Below are 11,005 nucleotides of genomic sequence, written 5' to 3' on the forward strand. Positions count from 1 at the left end.
TATATATATATATATATATATATATATATATATGAAACTAGAAGTGCACAAAGCAAAGTGTACAATTGTATTTAGCAAGTTCATGTGCACTAACATGTGAAGACATTTGCCATGGATTGCTTAGGGAAAGAAATTCTCCTTATAAACACCACTGGGCTATGAATGATGTCATCATACCTTAGGACATGTGTTTCTGCATTGTTACACTTCTTCAGATAGAGACACTGTATCCATCATTCACATTCCACTAAGAATTGCTGTTCTTTTATTTTCATATAGTCTATAAGGAGAATTCTTATCCTAAGACATTTTTATCCATAGCAAAGCATTTCCCATGTCCAGGTGTACATGATCATATTAAATATAATTGTACACAATTATATTTCAATCTCTGCTGTTTCATGTTCCTCTAGTTAATTAATTCTAGCTTGATACAGCTTTGTGCACATCAACAAATTTACTAATGTAAGAACAGCAGTTCTTACCGGGCTATGACTGACAGATTTGGCTTCTATAGTTGATGAATCATAATGGTACAGAAACATGTGTCTTGTTGTCCACTGATGTCATTCATAGCCTAATTTCTACGGTGGAAATCTTTCCACATCCAAGTGGACACAAACATGTTGAATGTAATTGTATTCACTTTTTATATATGTGTATGTATATGTATATTTATTTATTTATTATTATTATTATTATTATTATTATTATTATTATTATTATTATTATTACTACTACTACTACTACTACAACCACAAAGCAAAGAAACACTGCTTTTGCTGATTCATAGGAATAATTCCTAAATAATATTTCAAATTCAACAATTCTGTTTCAGAAGTAATATCTATGAATGAGTGAAAGCAGAGTTTCTCTGCTTAAACATTAAATTTGTAAATTATGCTTTATATATATATAAATACATATATATATATATATATATATATAAAGTCTTCTTGGTGCCTGAAAGATGGCACATAGCAAGAACTCCAAACAACAATAGAGAAAATCACCAGCTTCAAACAAATATATATTTATTTCAAATTTCTATACAAACATGGACAAGATTTTTCTGAGTTTTTTTTTCTTTTTATGTAGCCCGATGACCTTCCTGTCGCCAGCCCTTTTACTGTCTCTTATAACACACACCCTGTCCCTGCATACCTTGAGCCATCTGAAGAGATTGGTAATAGGTTTGGCATATAGCCATAAAGCACAGTCTCAGAAAATCACCCAATCCATGCCAATATAGAACAGCAGATGTATAACAATGATGATGATGATGTCTGATTTTCTTTTTTCTTTTTCTTTTTTTGTTTTCTTCTCTTTTAGAAATCCATTGCAGTAATGAAAGGGTGAGTAGATTTAAAATTTAATTTTAAGGGAGGCTAACAAGAAAAAATATTTCAGCTCTAATGAATTGTCGTCTAAAATGTCCATATCCATCTATGTGTGTGTGTGTGTTTGTCTCTCAATTGAATATATATATATATATATATGTATATATATATATATGTTTGTTTGTGTGTGTGTGTGTGTGTGTGTGTACACACACACAAAGAATCTGAAGTGACATTGCTCAATTCCAGTTTGTGCATGCGATACCTCCCACAGTCATGATAGCTGTGAAATTATTGTGCTGTACTACTGGCCTCATGGTCACAATTTTCAAACTTTATGCCAATATTTTACACATGGCACATAACTCTGTCTTCCATGTAATGGATTAATTCAACTACACTGCCAGCAATATCATCTATGACATTAAATGCCGACTCTGTGACTAAGTTATATGTAGGCAAAACTGGTCTGAGACTAGTCAATACATTTATTGAGCAGCTTTAGGATGTCTGACTATGCACTGTTAGATCACCTGTTACCCACCATTACCTCTCACCTAACCACACAGATTAGCGCATATCCATTTCTAGCATCACCTTACACCATGATTCTCTTTTATCCCAGTTCCAACATAACAGTAACTCATTTTTCACCTTGAAACAACTCAGCTAAATGGAATAAAACAACTGATTTTATTTCTTGTAGCTACATATATTTTCAGAAACATGCATATAAATGCTCACACATTGTTGATCTAATTATAATAGCTATACATACACCTTACAATACACCATGTTTTACTTATAACTTTCATACACTTCAAATATATAAAATACTAACACATAAATATTTACACAGACATACATGAGTTACTCATCCATTACCACCCTTTACTATCACCTTTGTAGCTGTAAAACTCCTTTCCTTTTCCTTACTCCTTCCATTTTTCCACTCATCACACAGCCTTTCTCTCTACTAACTCAACATACATTTTCATTTCATAGAACTTCTTTTTCTATTTTTTTCTCCCCTGTTCTTTCATCTGAAGTGGGGCAGCAGTCCAAACTGTTGAATATTCTTTTTTTTTTCTTTTCCGGCTTTTAACTAATTTTATAAACATTGTATTTATAATATTGTTCTATGTGTCTTTTATTTCTGAGACACTGCCTGGGACTTTCCGCCATACAGATAAAGGACTTACTCTTATTCGCAGAATACTTCATTTGGATCACATTGGACCCATATTATCATTACGGGAACTGTGGATTGGCAGGATCATTAGTGTTGGGTAAAATACCTTGTTGTATTAGATTCAACATTTTATGTTCTGAATTCAAATCCCGCTAAGTTTAACTTGGCTTTTCGTCCTTTCAGAGTCAATAAAATAAAGTACCAATCAAGAATTGGTTGTTGATTTAATCAACTATTCCCCTCTTGTTAGAAACAATTATTGGTTATTGTTCCAGCTTACCTAGTTGACAAAAGTTGGTTTTATTCATTCATGATTGAGTTCTTAATTAAGGTGAGGAAGGATATCCAGCTGCAAAATTGATAGCTCCAGTAAATAAATCGTTCAACTTGTACCTGTAAATACACATTTCTCATTGTCAAAAGAACACGAGCTTGAGCTGACAGTGAGTTAACTGTTCCGAAGAAAATTGCTATAATACTAACTTGTTTAACTTATGCTAGCATAGAGCATACACACACATATATATTACAAGATATGAAATAGGTGATCCCAAATTGGGGTGAATGTAATCCCTGAAGTGTACATTTCTCCTTGCTTAGGAATTAGATTTGTTGATCCTGGATTTGTACATTTTTTTTTATTTCAATTATTTTTTTTTTTAAATGTCAAGTTATGAAGAAAATTAAGTGGACCTGTTTTGATTAAAAAAATACTAATTTTATTTTCTGCCACTTTTTATTTAATGACCTATATCAAATACTTTTTAATTATTTACCAAGTGGTCTTATTCAGATGTCTGAGTTTGGTTCTGGTATCTGTTCATCATTATTAGATCATAAATAAGTGATATTAGTATCGTTTTAACTTAGAAATAAGCATGTTTTAAAACAATATTTTAAATCCCACTCTTTATTTTGGCAGAAGTGTAAACTTGAATTATTGCACAAAGGAGTGCAGGAGTAAGTTTACTTTCAAACAGTTACCAAGATGTATTTTGGCTGAAAAATGTCAGGAACTCCTGTTGTAAGGCTAATGGTGATACATAATATTTTAACCAACCAGTTTTCCTGTTAATTTGTACTAAATTACATAATTTTTGATTCCCATAAAAAGATCAGATGCAAATTTGTATAATATTGGGTCAATTGACTTTGCAACTTTATGTTGCATTTCCCTATTCTTATACCTTAAAGTATGAAGTAGGAGTGAAACTGTTTGTGTTAACTCAGTATGCTGTGGAAAACTTGGTTAACAAATAGCATGCAAAACTTCAGAGTTATGTGCCTTGCCTGGTTATCCCACACAATGGCTGTTGTAGTTATTAAGTTTGAAATTCTGTCCATGTAATTTCGTAGTGTCACACTTTAAATTCACAGCTGTATTTTGCTGGGAAATGTCTATACACACACATATATATAAATGAATCAATGTCATAACCTTGTGACCGAAAGAAGCTGGCTCACCATTGAGTTATAAATATTGTTTATATTTTCAGCCAAAATTGTGATTAAATATTTGAATTTATTTTATTTCTTTATTTACATTCTTTTCCTTTTCAGCTTTTATTTCTTTTTTCTGTTTCAAAGATGTTACCTTTTTGTTGTTAACTCAGTAAAAGTAGACCTATACTCTATATTAGAAAATTAATAAAACACATACAATTTCAGGGTACCTATAATATCAGGTCACATTAAATCTGCTGTTTCAGAAACAGTGATGTTCAGCTAATTACCCAACAGCTATTTATTTTACCATTTCTGGTTCATGTTTCAATAATCTTATGTAGGATCCATAGAGTTTATGGTACCAGGCTATGTCCTATTTTCCTGATGGTCATGATAATCAATTCCTCCGTGAATTTAATCTCTGACATGTATCTGAAGGTTAACTCCAATCACAGGTGCACACTCACCAGGTAATTCATTGGGACATGCTTGAGAGTCCCACAGGCAAGCTGAAACGAAACAAGCCATATTATAATGATAACAGAGATTCATTGTGACAGAAAATTAATACCAGTTTTATAATGAAGTTTATTCAGGCTGTTACAGTCCTCTTATGAATTTATGGCTTCATACCAATATATAAGTAGCAGGATTGATAAAGCACCAAACAAACTGATATGCTGTATTTAGTTATATTTTGACATTAAGTTCAAATTTTGCTAGTGTTGGTCTTGTCTTCCATCCCATCAGAGTTAGAGTACATTATTTAGTATATCATACTGACTGTAAGTCTTCCCACCCAAATTTGACACCTTGTGCTCATGTGAGAAATGTGTCGAAATCAGTAGAATGCCAAAGTGATTAGAAGTAGTTATGAGTTCCCCTTCTTTGCATTCTCATATCAGATTTTACCAAAATTTCTGAAGGGTCAATGTTATTTACCTCATCCCTAAAAGAAACAAGGACTAGTGCCTGTGTTATAAATAATTTTTATCATGTTAAAAATTATTATTATAACTATTAAAGTATTGAGCTGGCAGAATCATTAGTTTCAGAAAAATGCTTTGTAGCATTTCTTCTGCTTCTTCACATTTTCAGTTTAAATTCTGCCAGGGTTGACTTTGCCTTTCATCCTTTCGAGATCAATAAATTAAGTACCAGTTGAGTACTGGGGTTGATGTAATTGACTAGTCCCCTCCCCAAAAGTTTCAGGCTCTGTGCCTATAGTAGAAAGGATTATTATCATTATTGTTGTTGTTGTTGTTGTTTTTCTTGTATTTTTATTGTTTTGATTTTAAATCCTTAAGATTGATTTAGCACATTTAAATTTCCTATTTGCTGCACTACCCTCACTAAACTTTACTACTCTGGCAACTACTCTTGCACTCTTAAGAAGCAATTGCAAGCTATGGGCATGAAAAACCATTCTTATTTAGCTCATCATATAAAAGGTAATAAAATAAACATCAAGAATGCATAGTTTGGGTTGTCTACTAAAAATTCAAATTGCGTGTAGAAGTATCATCATTCTAGTTGAATTCTTAGTGATCACGACATTTAATATCAACTCTAACGACTCCAATAATAATTCATTGATATACAGACCAATTAATTTTGTGAAAAAAAAAAGTCCCATACATGTCTGTGTAAACAGTCTTGCTGTAAAATAATTTTGAGTGCTAAAGTCATTAGAGAACATGTGCAGGACTAATAATAATATTAAAGTTTTTATATAATTATTAGAACACAAGAGACATGTGAAGATCTGTGTTAGCAAGAGTGACCACAGAAAAGGTAACATGTGATGTGTGGCAAAATCATTCGTATGTTGGACAAAATACTTAATGGCATTTCTTCTGGCTCTTTACATACTCAGTTCAAATTCTGCCAAGATTGACCTTGCTTTCATTCTCTCAGGGCTGATAAAATAAGTACTAGTTGAGCAGTGCGGTCGATATAATTGACTTATCTCTCCTTTAAAATTATTGGCCACATGCCAAAATTTGAAATCATTATTGTACTGTGAAGAGAATAGTTACCTATATTTTGAGTGGAACCCTCCTACAGGGAAATTATTTAAGACTGGTTTCAGTCATGGGACTATGGTTATGCTGTCACAACATCTTTTAAAGCATTTAAATTGATCCTATTGGCAACAGTACTTATTTCAAGCTTGATATATATATAGATATAATCAAATATATTAGATTCTTGACATAAAAGAACACAACTTGACGAATTGATAAAATTAACATAGACACCCAAACACACACTTTCCACTTATAGTTACCAAATTCTACTCATGCAATGTTGGTCAACCCAAAGACATACGGCAAGACACCAAAGTTAGTGTGGAATGCAATGCAATTGGAATCACATGGTTACAAAGGAAACTTTTTAATTACATGGCTGTGTCTCTACCTCCAAATGTTGATAAATTTCATTCTCTACAATTCTACTGAACATGTTTTGATTTTTATCCTCCTGCAATTTTCACTGTTTGAACTCCTCGTCTACTTTTTAGGGACTTTTAAATACCAAATTATTCTACAGCATAAATAAATATCTTTTATATATATAACTTTTTATTTTATAGAAATAACTTATAAGTCCCATTAGCATAATAAATCCCATTAAGATGCAGCATGCAGAATTATTTTCTCACAACTGTAGAATTAATGAGAGCAAAGTGTCACATAGCTCATATTTTCCATAGGACAATTAACCTCATCTCCTATGTCTCTATTTAACCTTACCAGTTGCCTTCAGGTCTGGTATTTCACTTTCCTGATAATGATCTATCCATTTCTTTCTTTTTGTGTGTTATAATTTACTGGTAATTGGCATCCAGTTTTTCTCCTTAAATTTTCCCCTTGCCTTCCTCTTCCACTTTGATTGTTGCCAATCAACTAATCCTAATCATTTCATTCTACAACCTTGGCTCACCTCTACTCTGACTTTATTTTTTTTTTTTTAAATATATGTCATCTTTACATTGTTTTTCCCATGAAAGAGATGAAATTTGTTGTAGCAGTTTTTCTTACAACTAAATGTTCTTTATACTGTCAGCCACAAGTATAGAGAGAGTGAATGATTTATGAGACTGTCAAACAGGCAAACTTGACGAGGCTGAGTTATGTATCTTATCTAAGAGAACAACATGATAGCAGTTGCTTAAGAACTCTTGATAAGAAACTCAGCTCCCTTTGTCCTCAAAGCCATGTATGTATATATATATATATATATATATATATATATATATATATATATAATATGTTGGTGCTGTTTCTCAGTACCCTTCATTATAATTATATCTATATAATTATATATCTATATTAATTCTTACCTATATGGTTTTTATTACATGCTGACCACTGGTAAGATCATTTATTCATTTTTGCACTTTCAACCTGTGCTAATGGAGTGTAAAATGATGTGGTCTTGGAGCCTTTTGACGTTTATCTCTAGCATGTTGGTGTTGTTTCTCGGTCCCCTTAATTATAATTATATCTATATAATTATCTCTCTCTCTCACTATATATATATATGTATATAGATAGATAGATAGATAGATAGAATAATTCTAGAATGGAATTAATATTTAATACATGCATTTCCACAAATCACATGACTTCAACATCAGAGTCTGTATCCTTAGGACACTTACAGTATAGTCCATAGTATCTGTGGGCATCCCAAGGATACGGACTCTGATGTTAAAGTCAAGTGATTTGTGGGAATGCACATAACGATGCATTAAATATTTATAAAATACCATCCTAGAGTTATTATTATTACTATATTTATCCTGCATTATATCAGTATAACTATGCTGCAACCCCCAAAAAACTGACTTACTAGTCGGTATCATTAGACAGTAGCCAGCATAATGAAATAGGAGTTTTATTTGCATACCCTTAACGTTACCATAAACGAATTTAAAAGATATATATATATAAGGGATGACCACTAGGTGGACATCCAATATGCTAGAAAGAGGTCTAGCATATTGGATGTCCACCTTGTGGTCATCCCTTATACACAGGTAATACAATTTTTTCTGAATTTTCAGATTTTTTATATGCTAGGCCACTTGGTTTTAAATTGAATTAATATTCAATTTATCGACCTATATATATATATATATATATATATATATATATATATATATATATATATATCCATCCTTAAATTAGGATTAAATTCATTAATTTAAGCCAGGGAAGTGTGCATATGTAGAAATATCAATTTCAGGATAGATCAGGGTCTCATATTTTCAAAGGCACAAACATGTAGTGTGTGAAATGACCACATGGCCACACCCAACAAGTTCAATCATTGAGTGCACACTCACCTTTGTATACATGTTCGTGTGTGTGTGTGTATATATATATATATATATATATATATATATATATATATACATATATACACGCACACACACGTATATGATGTGCCACTTGTGGACTGTTTATCATTTAATATACAATATGGTTCCTCTCATTTAGTTAGTTTGAAGTATTTCTGTTTCAGATATGCTCGTGCACCACCACTGCTATAGATACAGTGTAAATAGAAACACAAAGCTACAGAATCTAGGGGCAAACAGTTTTCAAATTCAGTTTCTTTTCTGATTTAAAAAGGATAAAATTCTATAGGCACAGGTATGATTATGTAGTAAGCAGTTTGCTTCCAACCACATGGTTTCAACTTCTGTCCATGATGTACTAACAGTGCAAAACCTTGAGCTAGTGTCTTTTACCATAGCCCTGGGCTGACCAAAGACTTGTGAGTAGCCATGACAGGCAGAATCTGAAGGATTGTTGTGTGTGTGCGTGTGCGTGTATGCATAAGCATGCGTGTGTGCCACCACCACTGCTTGACACCCAATGTTTGTTTACATTCCTGTGACAGAATGTGTACTAGGCTTAAATTAATTAGTTTCAGGATTGATTTGTTTCACTAAACCCTTTCAATCTGGCACCCCAGGATAGCCATAGTTCAGTGGCTGAAACAAGTAGAAGATAAGTTTTCTTCTTTATTTCTCCCCCCCCCCTCTCCCTTTGCAGTTCCTATTAAGTTTTCTTTATTTCTCTTCCCTCCCTTTGCAGTTCCCATTATGTTTCATTAGCCAGTTCTTCAAGGTTAGCATGAAGCACTGAAGCAAATAAAAAATGTATTTAAGATGCTGTTACTAAGCGACCTTTTTGATTACTATCATTGTGTTGTACCTATTGGTAATATACATTATTATTGTAGATACTTAACTGGAGACAGGATGCTTTGCTCGTTGCCAAGTGCAATAAATGATAGTAAGATCATTTTATGAAAACCTCTCTTTGCTACAGTATGTGAAAACCTAAAATTGCCAAAAAGCAATTCATTCAGTGTGATATGGAAAAAAATATGCATGTAAATTAGTTGGGTCAAAGAGAGAATGAAAAAGACATCCTACTCATGTACTGAGACAAATAGACTTCATGAGTTCTTTTGGAGATTGGATTACATATGATGTTACATGTGATACTTTCATTTTCATCTAATTAATCCCACAATCTATAATCTAGGTTTTGATGTTTCAACTTTTTAATTCATGTTTGCCTACACAACAGTATACACAATATAAGCAAGCTGTTTCTATTTTTCTATCTTTTTTTAGACTAATTTTTCTACATAATTTTGGGAGGGTAGGGATTGCTCAATTTCCATGATTCCACCACCCCCTCCCCCATTGCTCTGGAAAAATGACAATGTTGCAGAAAATTAACAACTGCTATAATTTTTCTTTATTTCCATGGAATTTTTGAAAAATTTTATTGAAGTTCCTGTAGGGTCTTCCCTTTGCACCAACTCATTTGATTGATATGTTATAATTATATATATATATATATATAATGTGTGTGCACTACCCTGGGAGTATTGAGCATACATACAGAAGCATAAAATAAGTTAAATCTAGTGCTTTATATAAGACATGCACATTTTAGTTTCTTAAATGTGAGTAGTTTAGGTACTTCACTTTCATTTTCTCCTGGTCATACTTATCTTTCATATGACTCCTCTACTTTTATATCTATTTTCACTAAGCTGTCCATATCTTTCTCACTACATAGCTCAGACTAAACTGGTTTTAGGTGACACTGGTTCTATTTTGTTTCTTACCATTTCTTTTGCTACTTCTACTATTAGTGATGCTACTCCAGCATGGCCAACTTGACGATTCAAACTAAATAGAGAACTCGAGAACCATTCATTGACAAGTTTCAATTGATGCTGTTTATTTAGCGCCAGGTTAACTTTTTAAGTATATCTATTATCAAAGGCACTGAATCCTTGACCATCCCATCTTAGAGGTTTATAAGATTACAGTATCTAATATTTTCTATCAAAGGTCCTTACTGCTTTAACTATATGATTTAGGTATGATTCTTACTGCTTTCGGTAATTTTCATATAAATTCAACATAGAGGGTACTATTTCAGTTATGTATCTAAAAAGTGGCACTTGCTGTATGGGGTCATAAGCAAGTGGGCAAAATTAGCTTCCTTTTGGTTCTAGGGTTTTTTGGTTTTAACATGGCACAGAGGTGTTTGGAAAATATCATTCTGTAAAAAAGAGCACTTCGCTCCAAACGGTTTGAGAAACACTGGTCAGAAGTCTTTCTGATGAAGTTAATCAACTGCTTGCTATCAGAATACTCTTCACTTATATATTGAAGTAACAGAAATGGTCATGTCAGTGCAAATGCATTTCTCTATATTCTGATTTCAAATCCCATATATGTCAACTTCATCTTTTTAACTCTCCAGGCAAGTGATATAAATACTTGTTATGTGCTGACATATGATTCATTTGATTATTCTTCATTCCTAATGAAATGTATGGTTTTTGTACTAATATAAGAGAAAACTGTAAATTGCTACTAAATGCAATCTGTAAGCTCTAGGTCAGTGATGGGCAAATTGTGATCTGTGGCACTTTCTGAATGGCACTTCAACAACAAATTACCCTTTTTTTTTTTTTTTTT

At 32.5% G+C, this 11,005-nt stretch overlaps 1 protein-coding gene across 4 annotated transcripts in view; it reads left to right on the forward strand.

Annotated features, from left to right (window-relative positions):
• LOC106881306 (catenin delta-2) overlaps positions 1-11,005 on the forward strand; it is a 409,602-nt gene that overhangs the window by 377,053 nt on the left and 21,544 nt on the right. For all 4 annotated transcript variants that reach the window (XR_008264620.1, XM_052969695.1, XM_052969696.1 and 1 more), the window contains one exon: positions 1,333-1,355. Coding sequence is in view for 3 of the 4 variants with exons in the window: in XM_052969695.1 (XP_052825655.1) it covers positions 1,333-1,355 (23 nt within the window). In the remaining variant the exon portion in view is untranslated. The remainder of the gene's footprint in view (positions 1-1,332; positions 1,356-11,005) is intronic.

The sequence above is a fragment of the Octopus bimaculoides genome, chromosome 7 (genome assembly GCF_001194135.2).
Source record: "Octopus bimaculoides isolate UCB-OBI-ISO-001 chromosome 7, ASM119413v2, whole genome shotgun sequence".
Taxonomy (NCBI): domain Eukaryota; kingdom Metazoa; phylum Mollusca; class Cephalopoda; order Octopoda; family Octopodidae; genus Octopus; species Octopus bimaculoides.